This window comes from Lichenostomus cassidix, chromosome 2 (genome assembly GCF_008360975.1).
Source record: "Lichenostomus cassidix isolate B80296 chromosome 2, HeHo_3.0, whole genome shotgun sequence".
NCBI lineage: Eukaryota > Metazoa > Chordata > Aves > Passeriformes > Meliphagidae > Lichenostomus > Lichenostomus cassidix.
The window spans coordinates 146,822,308-146,845,149 of record NC_139482.1 but is presented as its reverse complement, the minus strand read 5'-3'; the positions used below and the strand labels follow the sequence as shown (position 1 = coordinate 146,845,149).

The 22,842-nt window shown below is 41.8% G+C and overlaps 1 protein-coding gene across 1 annotated transcript in view; it reads left to right on the top strand.

Annotated features, from left to right (window-relative positions):
* The window catches only part of COL22A1 (collagen type XXII alpha 1 chain), a 221,667-nt gene that overhangs the window by 87,891 nt on the left and 110,934 nt on the right, over positions 1–22,842 (top strand). Inside the window, exons 6-12 of the mRNA XM_085053637.1 lie at positions 719–842; positions 2,751–3,026; positions 4,039–4,119; positions 4,733–4,846; positions 5,279–5,323; positions 8,873–8,926; positions 9,724–9,759. Of these exons, the coding sequence (XP_084909763.1) occupies positions 719–842; positions 2,751–3,026; positions 4,039–4,119; positions 4,733–4,846; positions 5,279–5,323; positions 8,873–8,926; positions 9,724–9,759 (730 nt within the window). The remainder of the gene's footprint in view (positions 1–718; positions 843–2,750; positions 3,027–4,038; positions 4,120–4,732; positions 4,847–5,278; positions 5,324–8,872; positions 8,927–9,723; positions 9,760–22,842) is intronic.

The following is a 22,842-nucleotide window of genomic DNA, read 5'->3' as shown; positions in this document are numbered from 1 at the left end:
TCTTAGGCATTCAGTAATGGCTAGCAACAGAAAAGAAACAGTGATTCTGACTTAGTTGTCCCTTCCAGCCAGCCCTGCATCCCCATATTATGACACGTTTTTATGCTGGAGAAAAACTGTGTTGGATTTGGTTTCTTCATGTATTTGGTTATGTGCAGGGGTTATGGTGTCATACTGAATAAATTTTTGCCTGATGTGTTTGCAATCTTTGTTTTGAGAACTTCTGTTATCTGGGGCTGCAAGCTAAGGAAAACCTTCTTGGAAAGACATGAGGTGTAGTGCCTGTTTTGGGGCATATATTACAATATTTTTTGCTATAATTTGGCACATTTATAGAGGGTTTTGGGTGTTCCTGGTTGTTCTCAGAAGTCACAGGACTCCAGTGCATCTGGAACAGAACAGAATTATTTACAGGTTGCATAAACAGAAGCATGAAGTCAAAACCAACCTTTTTAACATGATGGATACTCGACTGCAGATTTCCATTATATTTTATCCAATCTGAGAGCCATTGGAATGAAAAAAGGGCTCCACTAAAACAAAACCTGGAGGGTACAAGCTCATGTTCATCTCTCCACAGGTTTCCAAATAAAGCAGATTCTGTAGAAACTATATTGATACTTTTAGGAAGCATTTCTGGGACATGGAGAGAGTTTTAGAAGTTCTGCTCTTCACTGCTCAGCCTGATACATTGCTCTCTTTCCCCTCCCCATGCCAGGGATGTATTTCCACAAGGTCTGCCTGATGAATATGCCTTTGTAACTACCTTCAAATTCCGGAAGGCTTCCAGGAAAGAAGACTGGTATATCTGGCAGATTATTGACAAGTATGGCATACCCCAGGTAAGAGGCCTTTTAGCAGCCAGCAGGAGCAGCCTGCTTTTTGTTTTTTCCCATGAGTCAGTTTTCTTGCCTTAACCTCTACTCCTTTTTCTTGTGAACTGGTAAAAATCCCATTACTCATTCAGTGCATTTTGCTGAAAATCCTCTACCTTTAATTCAAACCCTGAAGGAGGGTTTGTGTAGACCTTGGTTTTATCACGATGCTGATAGAAGTGTTAGTTGGAAAGGAGGACAAAAACATAACATCTTTGCTCTTGAAACTACTGCTGGGTTTTCAGTTGTTTTGTTCAGATACTTCTGCTTAGGGAAAATATTTTGCCTGTTTGGGAAAGGATTGTCACACAGATGTGCTGCAGAGCAGTGAGTTATGTCAAGTTTTGCACAGACCTGTAGGTGTTCTGTAAAGACATTATGGGTTCCTGCTCTGGATGTGGGTGTAACACCTATTATAGTTCCATAAGCCTGAGTCCTGGCTGCTGCACAATTTGATTTAATAACTTTTTTTCTAGTCTCATGTTCTCAGAAGAAAAATACCATAAATGTTGACTAAAGAGCTGTCTGCCCCCATATAACATGTTCTTAGCAGCTTGGTAGAGTTTAGGTTTTCGAGGTTGCTTGAGAAGGAATGGTTTGGATGGGCTGTACATTTTCCTGCTCAGCACCAAATATAGTTGTGATGGCATTACCTGGGACTCTCAACTGGACTGTCAGCATGGGCTCACACAGCCGTGTAATTCAGTATTGCTGTTTTGGGACTGGTATTTAAAAGGATTTTGGGAGCTCTCAGTGAAGGATAGGTGCAGTTTGAAGAGTTATCTAACTGGGTTTGAGACAATGGTAAAAGGTTTATATGAAAGTTATTGTCAGCTGCAGCTTTGTTAAATGAAAGGTGATTTACTGTGCCACATTAATTCCTATCTGCTGCAGAGTGAGAGTGTGTGTATCACTCAGTATTTCTTGGAGGAAGTTGAAAACTTGAACTGCTTAGGTGAGAAAAGACCACTCAATATTTCCAGTAATAATTTCAAAAGTGCCTTCAGTTGTGGTGCCAGAAGTGCCTTAGAGCCCCGTGAGCCTTGTTTCATGTAAAGCTGGTCATGGTTTGGCCACTCCACTGCAGACCTGCACAGCTCCCAGACACAGACACTCCTGAGCCAACACTGATCCCAGCTGGCATTCCCAGCTGGCATTCCCAGCCAGCACAGTGCTCAGCTGCACAGAGAAGTTGGGTCAGATGTGGAGTCAGCCTGTCCTGGGCTCCTCACATCACACAGAGCTTGGTGCCAAGGTGGCCCAAACTCCTCCCAGCTCTGCAGCTTGTGGACACACTGTTCCTGGCTCTGCCTGCTCCATTCCCTGCTGCCTGCTTTGGTGAAAGAAGAGATCAATTTTTTAATGAACTAAAAACGGAATGTCTTCAAAAGCCTATTTTTGCCTGCTTTGTGGTTTGTAAGACAGGGGATGGGGTGTAGCTGTATTTTTCTGTTCAAAGCACCTGAAATAAAGTGTGGGAAGTGCCACATCTCAGCAGACTGGTTTCACACCAGGAAATGAAGCATTTTCCCATGTCCCATGGGAGGACATGTGACAGGAATAAAGTTGAGGACATGGCTGCTACACCCAGCCATGGCAGCAAGGTGGCCTGTGCTGAAACCATGCCAAGGATTGTACTCATAGAAGGAGGATTTAGCTGGTCATGGCTCTGCACCAAAGCCTGTGCAGCCCCATCTTATCTACTAGCACAGCTCCCTGTCCATATCCCACAAAATTCCATCCTCTGCTCTTTGCTTGGGCTTCTCACCACAGGCTGTGCCATCCCTGGCTTTGGGGTGTCGGTGGTGATGGAAAGCAGCCAGGAGGGAGGAGAAAGCTTTGTTCCTTAGCAAAAACCCTTCTGTTTCCTTGCAGGTGTCGATCCGGCTGGACGGGGAGAACAAAGCTGTGGAGTACAACGCCGTGGGGCTCACCAAGGACGCTGTCAGGGTTGTGTTCCGAAACGCTCGGGTCAGTGACCTGTTTGACCGCAATTGGCACAAAATCGCCCTCAGTATCCAGACCAAGGCTGTCTCGCTGTACATAGACTGCAAGCTGGTGCAGATGCTGCCTATTGAAGACAGGGAAAACATTGACATTCAAGGAAAGACTGTGATTGGCAAGCGCTTGTATGACAGTGTCCCCATTGATGTAAGTACTGCACTCGCTGGTTAGAGCTGGGGTGATGATCAGCACTGGGTTTGCAGCATGTTTTTGGGGGTTATGTTGTTAATTGACCCTTTTCCTGAGGCAGCATGGCTGAAATGTTGCCAGTGTTACATAGCTCAGACAGATTGACACCTTATGATGTGCAGGATTTGCTGTCTTTTTATGTGAGACTGTATCTCCATAACAGGGATTAAAAATTAGAAATTTATTTCGTCTTCCTGTCTAGTCACAGAATGTGCTACAGCTAGAAGCAGAGACAAAATTGTACAGAAATATCATCAAACTGGGGACTGAACTACACAGAAAGGTCTTTCTCCCTATGATCTTGGCATCATGAATGTTTTCATGTATGACAGAAAGAGATGGGGAAAAAAGGGAAGCTTTTTAACTCAGGAGAGTTGTGATATATTCTCCATTCCTCAGATATTAGATGACTCTTAGTACAAATGGACCAAAGTTGAGACACACAGGCTGATTGTCCAGTGGCAGTGTTACCCTGGTATAATTTATGTGTGACTGTTTGGTGTTTGAGGCTTGTATAATTTTTCTCAGCTGTGCAAAATGATGGCACATGCATATCAAATGTGTTCATAACATTTCTCACGCAGGAATAAATGGTCGGAAGATGCAAGGTACAACAGGAGAAAAACAGACCTTGTATCTAGATGAAATTCTAAGAGGGATGGATGTGGCCAGCATATGTCTTCTCAGACAGAAATTTGGCCAGAACATGGGGATTAGCATGAAAACCTGCACTAGAATTTGAATAGGCATTTTCAGGGTCTCATTATCTCAGCTCTTGGAGCATGCTGAGATATTGGTCTATTATTGATAGGGAGAGATAGAGATTGACTGCAGGATCCATAGAACTGCTCTGAAGTTAGCACCATCTGGTTTTTTTGTATTTGCCTACTCTGTTTGTGTCCAAGCAAAAGGACATGCAGTCTTTAATAATTCACTGTCCCTGAGACTTTTGCCTCCCTTTGTCTCCCAGTTTGATCTTCAGCGGATGGTGATTTACTGTGATTCTCGGCACGCCGAGCTGGAGACCTGCTGTGACATCCCCTCTGGACCAGTAAACTCCTTTTTGTCATTTATTCATTTTCACATGAACACTCCTCATTGAAATCTGTGACATAAATCAGGGAATATATGGCAGTGTGGGATTATAATTTTGTTTAATAAGGGTGATTGAAACCTAAGTGTGTAATTGGCAGTGTAGCAGTGCCAGAGGAGGACCACTGCAGAGAGATGAGTATGAGGAATTTGAAGTTTCCAAGTTCCTCTTTCCTTGTCAAACTGTCAGGGGAAACAAAACCCCGAAGTGATGATGGAACAACAGAAATGCAGCATGAAATATTCAACATGTTTCCCACTGGTTTTACTTGGGAACAGCTAAAAAACAGTGCCAATTGCTGCTTATTTTCCTGTGCCCAACTTTCACTAGAAACTTCCACTCTCCTTTCAACTCTTCTCTCCTTGACCTTGGTTAAAAGAGGTTCATTGTTCATTTTGCCACATTTCCCCCTGTTGCTTGCATAAATGGCTTTTGTGGGATTTCATTCCTCATGAGGACTCATTTGGCTGTGTGTGACAGAGAAGTGCCTATGGGTTTTGTCTGAAGTGGGTGGAAGGGGAAACTTTCCAGCAGCAAAGGCTTTGTCCTGACCTTGGGTGTTTGGGTGCAGTGCCAGGTCACAGTCCTGACAGAAGCACCTCCCCTGGAAGTGAGACCCACTGTTGGCAGTGAGCAAGTGGGACATCTCAAGGTTTTCAACTGCTCCTGTCCTCCTGGACAAAAGGTGAGTGTTGAGATGAGTGTGTTTCATTTGGGATGTCTACAGATGGAATGGAAGTTTCCTCAAGTGTTTTCTGTTTGCCTGATTCAGTGATTCGGATCATGCTGGTGGTCCTGGTAACAACACTGAAAACAAAGTGATTATTCTTATCCAGCTCAGTCATATGCATCCTTCTTCAAATAAAATAAAAAAGATTCTGAAGGTAAATGTGGCCACATTGAAAAAATCTCATAGCCTTTAAAAGCAATGTTCTTGCTTATTCTGGCTCTGACTGGGACCTCTGTGAAACCAGCTTCATTGTCATTGCTCCTGAGGGCACGTCAGCTTTATTCTCTGCTTAAACCTGAAAACATTTTTGTTGTTCTCAGATTGGGCCCCTTGCTTGATTGTAAAATGAGAAGATCAGTTTGATTAATCATGTGTTTTTTGTCTCAGGGGGAGAGGGGTCCACTTGGCTTTGAAGGCCCCAAAGGTCAAAAGGTCAGTAATATTTCCTAATTCTTTTATTTAATAAAAACAGCAACAGTGAAACTATTTCAGAGTAAACTGAGGACTTGAAGATTTTGAGAAATAAGAGTCAATTTAGTGTATGACCGCATTCAGTTTGGGACTGCAGAAGTTTCTGTCTATATTTTATCTTTATTCTACACTTGCATTTAGGCTTCTCTCATGCTGCTTTATGTCATTCTTAGAGTAAAGGTGTTGCAAAACCCTTTCCTGTAGCTTCTAAACCGGCATTTTTGCAAATTACTGTTATTCACTAGGTCATGCACAGCTTCCATGGCAGGTCACCTGGAAAACGAGGTGCTGCTTCCATGCTGTGCCTTGCTCAGCAGTAATATATGTGCATAGTTTAGGGAGCAGCCTTCCAGTCACACTCTAGAAAATTTCTTGAGACTAGGGACAAAGGATCAGTCACAATCTGTTACCCTTAGCAAGATTTTCTGAGTCATGATGTTAAATATAGGCCACTTTCTCAGTACTCTTCCTCCTAGATAAAAGGGTAGGAGAGTGGTTGTGATGTCTGCTTCAAGTTTCACAGTGCAGCCTTTATATTACCCTGCATGTTTTGCAAGATTCTTTGATATACACGTGTGCATTCAGCATAAATACATTTTCCTTCTGTGCCTGGTTACAAATAGAGCTGTGAGGCAACAGACTCAAAGAGAGCACTTGTAGAGGAAGAAAAGAGAGTCACAACATTGCTGAAGAGGTGAAAGTTGGTGGTGTTGGTGGTTCCCAGTTTTACCCACCTGTGTGGTTAAAAAGATGTTTGGGAAAAAGTTGAATTCAAAACTGTTTCCATCTCAATCACTTCTGGAAATCGAGTCACTGAATTTTTACCTGTTTGGGGAATAAATGAGTTTCATCCCACCAGAAGTCACTTGGTTATTATGAAAGACTGTGGAAAGGGAAAGGAAAAATTTCTCTGGGTCATGGAAGGTCAGACGTCCTCAGAGATGTATTATCTTTTGGCAAAGCTTGGTCTGCTGTCTGCGAGGAGAAATTCTGGACATAACAATATGCCTTTTGGAGGTTGGGATGAAAGAACATGGTCTCATTACTGCTCAAATGTGCCCAGCTGAAAGTGCAGAAAAACATTCCTTATGCTTCCAGGAGCTTTCTATTTTAATATGTGACAGCTTAAATAGTGATGGGCTATTTTGAGCAACGGCAAAGCCATGACTGTTGTGAGGAGGTTGCAGAAAAGACAATAATGATAATGTCAACAGGGCCCTGCAGCAACCTCCCATTGTCTTTCCCTGCTTTGCCAATGTCTCTGTGCTGCTGAGGGTGTCTCAGTGTGTGACATGGGACAGTGCTGGTGTGCAGGACACACCAGTGGAATAAAAAGGAGGATATCTACAAGCACAGCACCAGCAGGTTTTCTGGAACAGACCCTGAGGGCTGGCTCTCTCCTGCAGATGTGTGTGGTTTTCCCTGGCTGTAGTGGTTTGAGACTTGCACAGAGACAAGGCAGGAGTGTCACAGTCTCAAGGACCTGGGGATGATGCCATTTGAATCCAGGATGTGACAACAATTTAATACAAATGTGATGATTTGAGACAAATTACTTAGCTTCTCTGTCTGCTAAATAAGGCAAGTAGTAGATTTTTCTCCCAACTTGCAAAGATGTTGTGATTACATAACAAATACTACTCTTGACAGCAGTTCTTACATTACTATTGCCAAGGACCAGCTTGTCACAGTCCTTGCTCTATATTTAAGAAAGAATTTTGCTCTCTCCCTCTCTCTCTGCAATGTTACTGAGCTACCCAGGCTAAAATGCTGGCCATGGGGAAGGAATTCAATGCTATTTGTGACTCCCCAACATTGCCACCTGATATTTATTAAAGAAAGATGAAAATAATGAGTTTCTGATCTTCTCTAAGCCTTCAAAGGAAGGGCAAAACAGGAGAGCTTGCAGTTATTAAAAAAGTGGAAGAATTTCCTGGGAGATAAACACCTCTGCCTCAGTCATCCATGCTGCCAAACTGAGGGTAATGCAGGGAGACACAGTAGGTGTGTTTTGGAAGGAGATATGGCAAAAATCATACTGGGAGAGAGTTAGGCAAGAAATAGCTGTGGCAGAATTGGCTAATATGTCTGAAGCTCGGTCCTATTGATGAATTTTAGATGCTAATGACAACCCAGTCTAATTTATTTTCCTTCCACAGTTGCTCTGCAGTCTGTGTTGTTTGCAGGCAGCCAGAATGGCTGGTTGGGGCACTGGGATGATGATCAACAGGCTTTTTCTGTCTTCCAGCACTGCTATTGATCCAAGTCTAGAGAAAATCCTTTCTCTGTGAGATGTGTTTTTGTCTAAATAGAAATTACAAAACTTACCTGCCGCTGTGAAGTTTGTGAAGTTCAGTGTATTGGACAAACTCTAGCAGGATGTGTCTTTTCCTCCGATTTAGAAAGTGATTTAAAAGAGATGGTTGCATAACAATTTTTATGAATTTTGCCAGAACCTTCTTAATTAACCATGACATGACTTGCACACTACAGCAATGACTTGTTGCATATATGCTACTTTATACATTTTGGGTGAGAATCAGGAAGGAGCAAAGGAGAATCAGGTGGAGGTGTGTGAGCAGAGCCCTCTGCTCCCCAGCAGCTCCAGTGCCAGAGGAATTGAAGGAACTGCTGGCAACACTGCACAGAGCCTTAAACTAGTCCTAGTAGTGGATATATCCTCAGCTGGTCCTTACCCTAGTTTTGAGACTGCAGAGCAGTGTGTGAAAATGATTTGTGGGTATTTTTCCTGCACTTGCTGGTTTTGGCACCACTTTTAGTTCTGTATCTGATAAATATTTATGAAATTTTGTATCTTTGATTCGTTATCCCTTTTACCCCTGCCCTTTTTAGAAGAGTGAAGAAAAAGTTTTTCTTGGTTTTTGATTGACCATTTTTCTCTTTTCCTTCTCCAGTTATAATTTTTCCACCCATCATAAATTATATCTTTTCAACTGTCTCTTTTGTCTGTTGCTTTCCCTCTCTCCAATTAGAACAAGCAGGAAGAGTAACTCTGTGTGTGCTGCACACTTGTGGGAGGGAAGAGTTGGCTGATACTGAAAATTTAGTGTTACTGAAAACAAGGGGTTTGAAATTAAAAAAGAAAAAAACCCAAACTCTAAAATCTAAGTATTTTCAGGTTATTTTTGCACATTTTAGGCATGTACCCTCTAGATCTTAGGCAAAGCACCTTGCCAAGTAGCTCCTGTCTTAATAAAAAATAAGGACTTTTGAAAGAGAAAACTCTCTGCCTTGCAAGAATACTCCAAAGGCTTCTACCTTTATTTTCATATAAAAAATAGAACAGAAAATCAATCTGAAGACTTGGATATTCAAGACATGGAATTAGGTACATCCAGTCCTTAGGGCAGGAGCTGAAATCTTGGTGTAGAGACTGGTGGGACCAAAAGTGTCCACAATTTCAGTCAAACTCTTGTTGCATCACATTCCTTCTAAGTCTAAGAAAGGAAGGAATTAATTCTGTGATATTAATACACTTTCTTTTTCAAGGGGGAAAGAGGCTACCCAGGGCTTCCTGGACTCCGAGGAGAAAAAGGAGAGTCAGTAAGTAAGAAATATCCAATGATTTTACTTAAGGAGATGAAAATGTAAGTAGTTTTCTCCTTTATGGTGAGAATTTGCTCACAATGTTGTATGCCCTGGTCAAATATGTTCTCTCTGCTGGACCTGAATCCCAGGAGAAAGCTCATCTTCCTAGCACTCACTGTCCTCTCTTGGAGAAGGGGAAATGGAGGGTTTACCCCTGAATAGAGATGATAACTGATTTAGTATTGACCGTCTAATTAAATATGTGAAGTATGGACCTTCTAATTAAATATGTAACTTGGATGCACTTGATTATAACAGCTGCACATCTGCTGGGGACAATATGAGGCAACTGAACACAAAGAAGATGCAAATCTCTCTTGACTTTTTACATTCAGATGACCAAGATACAGCCTTCCCCAGCTGCAATTAATGCAAATGCCAGGCTGAGTTTTTAGGCAAGAAAATCTTTAACCGTATGTAAAATTCATTCCAGTAAGCATTGTTGGCGACTTTGCTTTTGGAAATGTAACATCAGACTCTTCCATTAATAAAAAACAAGATGTCTTTCTGGCTGCAGTAGGAGAATTTGGGATAAGATTTTACTTTAATTTGTCACTGAATTATTATCAAGGAATTATGCCCAAAGGAAATTGCTTTCCCTATAGTAGCTGTGAGCTGACTTTTGCATCTAGATATAAAGAGAGAAAGATCTTGGATACGTAACAAAGAAAACATTAAATATATATTTGTAGTGTTGTTTGAGATCCTTGTTTCCAAATATACATTTTCCCCTCTTTTTTTCTCATTTCTAGGGCAAAGCCTATGGCATAGGAGCAAAAGGAGAAAAGGTAAGATCTAATCCTTCACTGGTCCAACAAATGAGTTGCTTGCTCTTGCCCTCTGTAGTTCAGAGGTTGCTTTTGGCATGCACAGGATGCAAAAGATGTGATACAGTTGGATCTTTGTGGGGAACTTTTATGCTGTGTTTTGTCTCTTTCTGTAGACAAGCTTTTGAGTGTTCATTGCTTTTCCCCCTTCATGTTCTTTGAGTTTCCTTTGTGCATTGGCCATGGAAAATCTTATCAAATTGAAATCATAATCTTTGCTTTGTGTAAGTAGCAGTGAGTTCGTGGAGGATAATGCATTAAAGAAATTGGCTGGAAGGACGAAAAACAAAAGTAAAGCATAATTTTGAGTTTATTGAATTTTTCAGCAGGATTAAATTTGTTTTATGAGGAGTCTGTCGTAGTCTTTCAATTAGATCTTTTCATTAATAAACTGAATGACAAAAGCTGGAATATTTTTTACTTCAAATATTAGGCAGGACAGAGTAATAAGACTTGGAGGTTAAAACTTAGGATACAGAATAACCACTGAAAATTTCTGGATATCTGTCTTGGAAAACTCTTTCATTGGTGATTAACAGTGGGAAACAAGTAGCATGACTGGATTATTTTGCATCAAAAAAGATGGTGATTTTGAGGCAATTCTGGCTGCAGGCTTTCCATTCTGCCCAAAAAGATGTCTCTATGCCTAGACCTCAGAGGAGAATTAGTTCTTTCTGTTTGTAGCTCCATATCACACCTGGTTGAGGGTGTTTTCCTTATGATCAAAATGAAATCTCAAGTTGCAGGGAGCAATGGAAAAAGATAGACAGGAGGATACAGGCGATGAATGTATTAAGGAAGAAGTCATGGTTCATATTGAAAATGAGATTAAGAATTTGTTGAGCTGTTTTTCAGAGAATCTGTGGCTACTCAATTGCTCAGGGAATTTGAAACAATATTGGATTGTGATTGGAAAGGAAGAATGCTGCACTAGAGAGAACATGGCATTTATGGCCATTGCATCTTCTCATTTGTTCTTTCCACTATTATGATATATTGATTGTATATTGTGGTCATTCATCATGTGAAATTACAATTGAAATGAGGGTTGCTCATGGCAGGAAATATTATTGAGCCAGGCTAGAGGCACGGGGGCTATAAAGAACACATTTCTTCATTCATTTTCCTGCAGTCCTCCCACTGACAGCCACTATTTAGCCTTTGAGACTCAGGATTCAGCCTTTGGAAACCAGCTTGTGTTTGGCAGGTGGCAAGAGCCACCAGTGTGGTGGGAAACATGATGTTTACAATATGAGTTGTGCTGTACTTGAAGCAACTTCTTGTTTTCCTATGTTTTGAACTCTGCAGAAAAAAATGCCAGAAAATGTCATTCCATCTGTATTCTTGTCATGCACAAGCAAATAGGTTTGCAGGTCTGGAGGGGAAAAAGTAGAGAGACCTCACAGTATGTACAGCTGGAGTAGCCAAACAGCACTGAGTGCCCAAACAAATGTGTAAGCTTGGAGGATGCTGAGTTTATGGTCAGCTTGTGTTTGTTTGGTTCTCCTGCCAGCTGAGGCAGCTTGTTCCCATCTGTGGAAGGAGGGTATTTGGTACCCAGGCTGTTTGTGCCCCATGTGCACCCAATGGCTGAGTGGCAGTGCTGTTGCTGATGCAGAGCAAAGATATATCAGATTTATGTTGTTGGCTTGATTAAAAAGGGAGCCTGGGGACATAGAATCATAAAATCAGACAATATCTCAAGTTGGAAGGAACCCATATGGATCGTCCAATTCAACTCCCTGCTCCTTCCAGGACTACCTAAAACTAAATTGTGTCAATGAGAGCACAATCAAGATCTCCTTGAGCTCTGACAGGCTTGATGCCATGACCAAGCTCCTGAACATTCTGTTTCAATGCCCAAGATGTAGCCAGAACCACAGGGAGCTGGGCTGCACTTGCCTTCAATGCCACTTACCATCTCTGCTCCTGAAGAAAAGTAGAACAGCCTATGAAATTAAAACCTTCCCAGACATGAGAACACCTGGAAGGAGAGGATTCATATGTCTCCTTTGTTTGCCTGCTGTGCTGCAATGACTGCATAAGCAGGAATTCTTGTTTTTCCCTTTGGCTCTGACAGCTTTGATTCCTTGATTTTTATGGGTATAAGCCAGTGCTGGAAAGCAGGATCAGAGATGCTGGACTTTACTAACAGCTGCAGTCTGTGTGGTTGTTGCTGTGCATGTGCTGTGGGATCCTTTAAAAGGACAAGGCTCACATCCTAAATGTTGATGGAACAAAGTTGTCTCATCTTTGAAAAGACTGAGATGACAAGATTAAAATCATCCTCTTATTATAGTCTTTCTCTCCAGCTGTGCCAGTGCCAAACACCTGTCAGACCACGCTGTTGCCAAGTGCTGTTTGTAGGGTATTTATGTAAGATCTGAGGCATTTGTTAGAGGGAGAATCCTGTGCTTTTCCAGCAGGACAGCAGAGGCACTAAGTTTGCTTCTCCAAGTCATTACCTTGATTATATCACCAAGTTAAAGCCAAAATGATGCTTGTATTAGAATATATAACATGTCAAGCACATCATTAGTAGAAAACCCAAAGATAATAGCACCTGTGGCTAAAAACCTAATTCTTTTTGACATGAGGACTTGTGTGACTTTTAAACCCAGGAAATTCACTGTGATGGCTCAAGCAGCAGCCTGGCATGTTCTTCCAGGCCTAAATAGCTCAGAGTGATGGAGGACGCTTTTTTATGTACAGAAACATGCATATACAGCCAAGTTATTGTGCACAAACATAAAAATGAGAAAATACCATAATGCATCTACAGTGTCCAAGTAAACCTCTCTCAAGTGGATTTCCTGGAGAGGTGGGATTCAGCTACTACTGCTCTGTATTGGATCTTAAATTTCCATTGTTGATTGTCATCTTCCAGCCCTTGGCATTCTTAATCCTTTCACATTACATGTAGTCTGTCATATTTCTTCTCATAAATCTGTGTCCCTTTACTATGTATTCATTCACTTTTGCAAACACTTCTGTTGCTGAACTGATTATTATACATGGGTAAATATCCGATTCTGTAACGTCATCAGCATGAAAGGGAATGTTTTAGCTTTATTCTGGAGGTTATTCAAGTGGATATCTGCTAAACCAGATGGCCTGATCCTAGAATGGTTATAACTCACATCTTCAAATCTCTTGATTCAAGAGGAGTAGGGGCAGGAGAGGAGTGAAGACAGCAGGAGCAGCTGGAGAGCATTTTTGAGGATGATTCAAGCAAAACGGGGTTTCAGTAACTTGATCAAAGTCACAGAATTGTGTCTGACAAGGGAGATTCTGTAGAGCATGAGGTCTGCATTCCTGGGGCACAGCCATTCACATCACCGACCAGCCCTTCCATTGCCTCCGTGCAAAATTTAACTGGGAGGCTTTCAAAACCTTATCCCTTTGTCTTGCAAAGTACAGAGCATTATGCAATGGTGCTGAGCCACTCTCCTAGCATCCCAAAGGCCAAGGGCAGTGAGAAGGCTCTGCAGGCAGAAAGGTGCTTGGAAAAATAATGACTTTGGAGAGAGTAAGATGAAAATCTGTCAGACTTTGAGTGGGATGGAGATATCAGTGAGAAATTATTTTTCGCTCTTTCTTCTGTTGTAAAACCTAAGGGGAAGCAAATCAGCCTACCTGATGGCAAATTTAAAATGAACAAAATGAAGCTGCTTTTAGTCCAGCAGGTATTGAGACACCTCTAGTCAGTACAAAGACATTCTCTGCTTCAGGGTGTCAGTGAGGCTCTGCAAACAGTGATTGGTGACAGCAGGACAGAAGGTTTGAGAAATCTCCTATGAGGAAAACTGGGACGGATGAGACAGGAGCTCAGTGAACCTTTGTCTTGTCTGCTGGTAGCTGTTCTTAGACTTTCGTACAACTCTTAAATATTCTTAACACCCTCATGGCCCAGAAAGGGACAGAAATTTCTGTAGTCTGTTCAAGGCTTGGGCCAACGCTATCCACACCTGTTGAAGAAGAGTAGAAAACACAAGAATGGTGATATGAAACTGGATCTAGTGATCACTACCATGGTTTTTCCACAAAAAAACAATCTGTCAGAGGAAAAAACTCTAACTATGAACACCCACTTTCGGCAGAGGTGGTGGATGAAGGTCTCAATATGTTTTGCACTGGGACTTCCCTCACTAATGAGTTTCCAAGAGTATCCAAGCTTTCCTTTTGTGCATTATCTGTTTCCCGTCATGCTAATAATCACACAGGCAGCAATGAATATGACAAACAACTTTAGTAGATTAAGTCTATATTCTCCTAGCAATTTTTTTTTCATGGTAATGACTCTCTCTGATAAAAATGCAGAAGTATTATTATAGGATTTCTAAGGAGAATAAAATCTCTGAAGTGGCTTGGCTTATTAGAGATGCAGTGACTGCAAGACCAAGCATAGAAAACAAAAGCAGGCAGATAGTTAAGGCTCTGGGCTAGACTGTAGGACATCCAGACCTGAAACTTGGCTCTAATGGGCTTGCTGACCTTGGGCAAAGCAGCTACCCTTCATTCCTCTAAAATTAAGTTGAAGAACCTCTTTCCCTCCAGGTTTGTATATCTTGCCTGGTAGATCCTTTGAACAAAGGCTTTGCTTCCCCTTCCCTTCTCTTCCAAACTGGAGTTATTGCCACTTCTAGGGCTTCTGGAAAAGCTGTGGAAATCCACTCTGTCAGATACAGACTCTCCACACCGAGCCCTGTGCTCTCTGTCTGCCCTGAGGCAGCTGAATATACGAAAGGCCTGACCTGAAAGCCCTGTTGCTTTTTTACCCCTGTGCTGTGCTGCCAGCAGGACTTACCAAATTAACATGAGCGCTGTGCCTTTAGATCAGGGCTGGCCAGCATCCAGCAACTTGGGACACAAGGAAATGAGTGCAGTTCTGCCTGCAAAACGTGCTGCAGGCATAGCTGGAGTCTGATGCTGCAGGCTGGTTGGAGGGTGAAGGAGAGCTTTCATCTGTGTATTTTTAAGGGATGCGTTTTGGGACCAGAAGGATGGTGTGTGTGATTTGCTTGCAGGTAAGGCTCAGGCTGACAGTGATATTTTAGACCCAAGGGCCAGAGGTGAGAGCTTGAAAACAGCTTCGGTACAAAGGAGGGGGAGCAACCAGCTGAACTTCTAATAGCAGGATGTGTTCTCTGGGCTCTTAAATGATGTGGGGCCTGAGCTTACATGAACCAAGAAATAGTCCTTATTACTGAAACTTCCAAATAAAACTAATTATCACTCCAAGAGATGACATGTGTGTCCTTTTCACTGCTGAAACCATGAGCCCAGAGCAGGGAAGATGCTCCAGTCAGGTTACAGACCTTGCTCGGGCTGCTGTGGTGTTCAGGTAGCGTCACCAAGTCCCCAAATCATAAATGCCACCCAGTTTACTCATGACTGTGAGCTGAAAGGTCCCTCCTGAGAGACTAAGCCAGAAGCAGGCTGCAGGAGCCTTGGTGCATCAGCATCCCTGCTGGCTCCTTCAGTGAGCACATCTTGATGGTAACAAAATGGGAAAACATCTCCAAGTTTAGAGATAATATTGAGTTGAAATTTGAAGACAAAACAAAACCCCAATGCCCTGTCACTGATGTTCCTTGGAGACAGTGGCTATGGAAACTTTGCCTCCTCAGGGTTGTGTTTTAATGTTCTAAGTGCTCAGTTCTTCTTATTTTATTGCAGAATAAAAAGTAATGTGAGTGTAGCTAAAACTGACCTGGCAATAAAAGTGAAAGCACAATCTGCAGGGCTTTTTTATATATGTTTTTGGTTTGCTTTGGGTTTTTGGTAAATTTTTTTTTGTGTGCTGGGAATCATCTCTCTCAGGAACTATTCTTAGCTACTGACTTTATCTGGTTAAGGTCACTCAGCACTTAACCTCTCAGTCCACCACTTAAACATCTGTATTATAATACCTCATCTACTTCATAAGGCTGTCATGCAGTTCACTGGAGTTGTTCACATCTGTGATTTCTTTTCAGAATCTCTTATTAAAAGGTGAGGTCTACTAATGTTACTATATGCCTTAATATGTTCTGAATCCTCTTGTGTATGTGGCCAATTTTGGTCTGCATGCTGAGTATTTTTGTGTCCACTTAGCTGTACTTAAAGCACATTCTGCACAGCTAAATAACCATGGTTTGATGCAGTTCTTTTTCTTAACCATAATTAGAGGGTTTTAGATAAATTCTGTGGGTTTCTGTGACCCAGAATAACAGCTGCAGATTGCAATAAGCAACTCGAATTCGGCTCACATACTTACTGTGATTGTGACAGTTTAATTCTCAGCAGTGTAAGAATACTAGTAACTTGGTTCTTTTTTTTTTTTTTCCTTTCATAAACTTAGAAAACATGTATTTCTTTTCAGCAGTGGCTCCTGGCTGGCAGGTGCATTGCTGGTATGCAATGACATCTACTGGCAGCCAGAAGTTTGCAAAATCTCCAGCACTTGTTTCTTCGGAGGATTTCTCTGCCAAGATCCACTGGCAGTAGGGAAAGGAAGCATGTGAGAGAGATTTGCCAGCTTCATGCTTCTTCTGAAAATAAACTGGGGGAGGAGGGGGAGAAAGATTATCTTGATTCTGTAATTGATAAATCTTGTTGGAATGTGGGATGCTCCTGAGAGTGATATTGCAGTGGATAGGTATGGATTATCTGCCTGTTGGGTGGAAAATAAAAGACCTTTCCCAGCAGTGTGGAGCACACCCTCTGGAGTGCAGCTCACAGCCTAATGAATCACACAGAGCTGAGGCTTTACACGAAGTAAGTTGCAATCACTATGTTCTACCAAAGGTATCCTGAGCATTCCCTGCCCCTCTACCTGCTAGTTAATCTATCCAGTTAAGAAGAGATTTTCCCCTTTCCACTGCTCAAAGCTGTTGCTAGGCTGTTCTTGGCTTGGTGCAGCTGCCTTGTTCATGGATTCTCTGAAGATGCTGCTGAGGGAAGCTAAGACAGGGCAGCACTGGATTTTATGCTGTTCTTAACTTGCCCAAGTGCAACTCTGGACACCTTTAATTTCCTCCCCTGGGTCTCTCACCCCTTTTCTTAAGCATTACCTTGAGGTTTTGTGTCTCCCAAAGCCCACAAGGCCTTTTATCTCTGGCACTGACAGGACGATGGTGTTTTGGGTCTCAGACCCTGCTGAGTAATGAATGTACACATAGTACTAAGTGCCAGTTGATGCAAATGTGAGGGTTTTTTTTCACAGCAAATGTTTGCTTTCCTGTGAAGCAGTGTGTGGACTCTTAGTAGTTGTTATTTCAAGGATATCTGATACATTTGGTATTGTGAGTAGGTTTGGGTCTCTGGAGACTCTATTTTTATTTCTGTCCTTGTCACTGGCTCCAAAGGAGATCTTTTCCCCTTCTTGTACCTCAGTGTCGAAGTAAAATGGGAAGAAGGATCATGACCTTTGTCATGACCTCTGAGATGAAAAAGGCCTGGGGAGCAGCATCACTTTATAAAGAAATACCATAAAATAATATAATAGTTTGGGTTGGAAGGACCTTAAAGATCATCTGGTTCCAACCCCTGTTTCTGGCTGGATCAAAGAGATTTATAGCTTTGGCAAATACTTGACTGAGCAGCCTCAGGTGTGTTTGGCAGTGAACAGCAGTGTATCACTGCAAGTTATAAGTAGGTGGTGATAAGACTTTAGGCAGATGTTCTCTCCAATTTGGGTGTGACATTTAAAGAGAGGCGTGGAGAGATGTTCTTGCAAAGAGCAATGAGAAGAATGATCAGTGATTCGGCAAATTTACCCAACGGGGAGAGAGTTAAAGGAAGGGACTCTGCAAGGAGGGGAGGAAGCATGGACTAGATGATGCAGTTAATCCTGAGGAAAAGCTTTATACATATTTCAGTGAGGTGCCAGAAGATAGACTAAGGTGTGAATGTGGAATATCAGTAGCAGAAGAGGATTAAGAGCAGATCAACAGCAGAGTTTGGAGCGCTCTGACACATTACTCCTCCACCCTAAAGTGCTCCTCTTGGAGCTACTGGAGTTTTTGAGGGGTATGTGGAGATCTGAAGCATCAGAAACTTCCCAGAAGTAGAGAAAATTGAATTTATAGATTATTCTTGCGAGAAAAAATATCAACCAATATGTGTCAAATCATCCACAAGACCAGAAACATTTTCTGTGTACTTTTTCTAGATATAATGACTTTAATTCATCAATGCCATGATACAAGACTGGGATATTTTTCTGTTTCAATGAACACTTCCCTCTAGCACTTGACAAGATGTTTTTCTGGTTCTGAGCAGTGTCAGGTGCTGGCAAAGAGCATCAACTTGTGCTTCAGAACAAAGAAGTTTTTGGAGCATAGTTATGTTTTTTGTATCTTAAGGTTTCTTATAAATGTACCTATAATTGAAGATTCTCTTGTCCCAACCATGCAAACAAGAAAAAATGGACTTTTGGGATCTATTAGTCCTACTTCTGCAAATCCAACTCATTGTAGGCCAGTTTATTTGTCAGGTTATTCCTCTGTGCTGTGGGATTATGCTACCAATTGTTTCCAATTATATTTTACCTCCTATTCATTATGTGCAATCATAAATAGCTCCGCAAACTCTTGACTATTTCTTAATTTGAATGTTTCAGCAATTGATTGAGCAACTCTAGCTGCTGAACAGAAGTATTTCAAACAGAAGGGCTTCCTCTTGAACTCTCCTGTGCTCTCTGCTACAGAGGTGCTTTCTTTAGCGACATTCTCCACTTGGCTCAGCCTGGGTTGGATATGAAGCAGCATTTCAGGAGCTGTCAGAGGTGTCTGACCACCCCAGTCTCTCAGCAATCACCTGTGTAGGGAGTGAAGAAGTGTCGTGGTGGGGAGGGAGATAATGTGAAGGTGATGGACAAGATTCTGACAGCTTGGAAGTCTTTAGGTTGTTTCTGTGTTATTCTGAGCTCTACACCGCCCCTGGTTAGTGTAGAGCTGTGCCACATGAATGAGGTCTGATGAATCTTTCCTCCTGCAGTACCAAACTTACAGCTGACCAAATGTCAAATCAACTACAAACCCAGCTGTTGCTTTACCTATTTTAATGAAAATTTGGAGTATCAGATTTCTTGAGAGAAAGGTATCTGTTGGAATCTCCGAAAAATTATGCAGCTATTCTCATTGGAAAAATGGTGATCATAGGATGGAGGGTCAGAAGGACCCTTCTGGTCTCGTGGTGGGTGGGGTGCTTGATATTCATTATCAGATTCAAGGGTTCAGAGACCTTTTGAAAACATGGTTCCCTGAATCTCTTCTGGGAAAGTACCTTATGGAGACAATTGATTTCTATGTAATGGATTAAATAAAATCTTTAATACATTTGAAATACAAAAAATGCCAATAGTTATCATTTAAACAGTTGTTTGCTCAGGGCTGGATCTCCTGATAGTCCTTCAGAACCTATGACTTCTATTGATCCCTGTGTACCATGTCCACATTACCACTCTGTTTATTAAATCAGAACATAATACAGAGACCCAGAAGAGAATATTTTCTTCATTTCTTTCTTATTCTTTACTGCAGCGAAGTCCAAGTTGAGATGAATTTTTTATTTTATGTGGAAGCAGAAGATTAGGCCAGCTTTGGTGTCAAATTTGCCAAGATATTAATAGGGTTTTAGCATCATTAAGCTAATAGAATCCTGCATCTGGGCACTGGAGAATGGCAGTCATTTGTGCTGCCTGTCTGGTCAGCAGCTTTTGAAAATGGAGCTAGGTGACATATATCCACTGCAGCTCTACCTCTCAGTTGATCTGCAGAGCATCCCTGGCTTTTAATGAAACCTTTGTCTTTGCCTTTACTTTCTAAAAGAAAAAACACAAAAAAACCCACCTCAAAATTTACAGTACATTTCAATAAAATATTTATTTTGTCATTGATTGGTTCCCTTCAAAGGAAAAACCCTGAAAAGAAAGATATTGCATTCTTCCAGCCCATGAGGTCTCTTGGAAGTGTTCTAAGACATTTGAAACTGAGGACCTCACTCAGCTGGTGACATCTCTTCTGTCCTCTCACTTCACATGGCTCATCAAACACTGGGGACAGTTCAGTGTGTAACCATGGATCAGCAGTAGGACCATCAAGTTACCCATCATCTTCTCATTTATTCTTCATAAACATCAGGCTGCCAAGGTATATGCAGACCAAAGAGCCAGGAGAAAGAATAAATTTATAGTTTAGGCACTGACCTAGGACACAGGAAATCTGGAGTGAGTTTCTGTCTTTGCCCCACACTCTGGGACCTTCTGTCTGTCCTGTGCTTCACTCTACCTCTTGCTCATCACCCTCATGAGGTGACAGCAATATTGCAGTTTCTGTAACTCCCTTCTCATTTCACAGGGATGCTGTGAAGTTAATTAACAAAGGAGAGAGGGGTGTGTTAATGGTGAAGTGCCACCACTGCACAGCTCGATTTTACTTCTGTTTTCATTTCATCTTGCCCAACTGTTCTGTTTCTCTTCAGATCTTGCTATTTTGTCTCCTACCTTGGCTCTAGACCCCCCAGTTTGTGCAGCTGCCAAAATGCTGAGCGTGTGGTTCATGGGGTTCTGCTTGGCAGATTTTCTGCAAGTCTCCCAATGACACTTCCATTGACATTTTGTGACAGGGTTAGAAATTTTCATTTCATACAAGGATTAGAAAAGTGGCACTTTTATGTGAGATGTAGACCAATTTGGAAGATAAAATAAATAAGATGTATGGAATTGACCTTAGAATGATCTGTCTTCTGTCATCTGCTCTGTATGCTGAAGGAAAAGTCCAGTGATTTATTTGAATTTGACAGGCAAATGAGAATCTAGCCATGTGTTTTGGACTGATTTTCCCGATTTTTTTTTTGTTTAGTTTGCTCTATTTTCATTAATGTAGGCCACAAACCAGAGTTTCAAATAAAATATGTGATTATAAGCCACAGCTGTTCTCAAGTTAGAAGAAATATTTGTAAACTTGGCAGCTGCTTGAGGAGCTGTAAATGGAGGAAAGAAAAACATTTAAATTTGAGTGGATTGCTTAAAAACATCACTGAGGAATTTTTTCTTTATGTGTTTCTGATGTCTCTCTAGGATCAGGTAGTACTGAATTGTTCTATCTCTGCATCTTTCCTTATACCTGCAGATTCCTTCTTTCTCTGTTTTAGGTCTCTTCAGAAAAAATTGTTATGAGGCTGGATATGGCAAAATCTGTGCAGTAGTTTTTCCCACTCTGATGAAATGTATCATCTAGCAATTAAGGTTATTTTCTCTGTAATTTCATCGTTATCTCCACTCAAACCTATTAGGACCGACATGGGTCTGTGCTGGTTTTGTGCTGGGGCAGAGTTAATTCTCTTCACAGGGGCTGGTATGGGGCTGTGTTTTGGATTTGTGTTGATAATACAGAGATGTTTTTGTTATTGCTGAGAAGGGCTTACACAGAGCCAAGGCCTTTTCTGCTTTTCATACAGCCATGCTGGGGGTGCAGGGGAGCTTGGGAAGAGCCACAGCCAGGACAGGTGACCCCAACTGACCAAAGGGATATTGCAGACCATGTGACATCGTGCTCAGTATATTAAGTGGGGGGAACAAGGAGGAAGGGGGGACATTTGGAGTGATGGTGTTGGTCTTCCCAAGTCACCATTACCTGTGATGGGCTCTTGCTCTCCTGGAGATGGCTGAACACCTGCCTGCCCATGGGAAGCAGGGAATTAATTCCTTGGTTTGCTTTGCTTGTGTAAACTATCTTTATCTCAACCCATGAGTTTTCCAGTTTTTAGCCTTTTGATTCTCTCCCCACTCCTGCTGGTGGGAGAGTGAGTGGCTGTGTAGGGCTTGGCTGCTGGTGGGGTTACACCATGAAAAATGTGGATATAATTCAGTCACAGACCATAAACATAGTGTTCAGGTGAATCTATGGGGTAGTGTTTTCCCCTTCCTTTGTATCCACCGTGTGGCTATGAATGCTTCCATTTAAAAGCAAATACAAAGAAGCACAAAATTCTATCCTTTTTATTGAATACTGCTTAAACTTTTTGTTTTAGTATGGCTCAGAAAACCTTCCTAATTTTCTTGCAGAATTGCTATCAGCTCTTTGAGGAATGAAGGGTGGAGTTTTCAGAGTGACTTTTCTAGTGCTGCATCCTCAGAGCTTGCAATATTTCATTTTTTAAGAACTTCCTAAGCCAAACTTATTTATTACTGCAAAATACCTCTCAGGTACCACTACCTACACATTCAACTTATCTCCACAAAACTAATGACTGAAAAAGCAAAAGATCATCCCATCTGAAGTGTAAAACTATCTGAGAAAATGTAAGCTAAGCCTAAGGGAAGATGCCTTAGAAGCTCTAGTCTGTTTCCCTCTTTGTTGGAAAACACAGTTTTCCAGCAAAATTTGTGTTAGTTGAGCAGGCCTGAGCAAAGCCTCAGCATAGGCAGGCCTCAGTAAAAATCCTAGTAAAGTGTCATGAGAAGCTAAAACCTGGGAACACAGCTGTGTGTTTCTAGGCTGTGAAAAAAATGTTATGAGAAAAGATAGGGAGTCAGAAGTGTTATGAGAAAAGAATAAGGGAGTCACCAGGAAAAATCCTGATTATGTGAGAACAGACTGCAGATACGTGTGTAACTATAATTAGTAACATCTGTAACAGTATATAAGTTTCTCCTTTGATGAAATAAAATGGAGCTTGCTTTATATCTCACATTGAGACTGCCATAAGTTCCCTCGCGCCGCTCGTCACCTCTTTATCAGTAGCCTCTTCTTTTCCTGGTGTTTCTCATTTCCCTGGTCCTTGTTACCTTCCTATTCTTGTCCTGATGCTTCTCCAACAAAGAACAGCCTTTGAATTTCAGATATTCACAAAATAGGTGGGTGACAATAGCAGCGCATGGCATAAACAGCGAAGTGTGGTTTACCTCTCACCACCAGATTCCCACTGTGTTGAAGCTGGGAGTGCAGCCAGTCTGTGGGAATACAGGGTAATTTTAATCCCTCTCAGTGGCACAACCAGGTTTGGCCTTTGTGCAAAGAATGTGATGGACTTTTGTTCCCCACAGGGCTCAGTGCC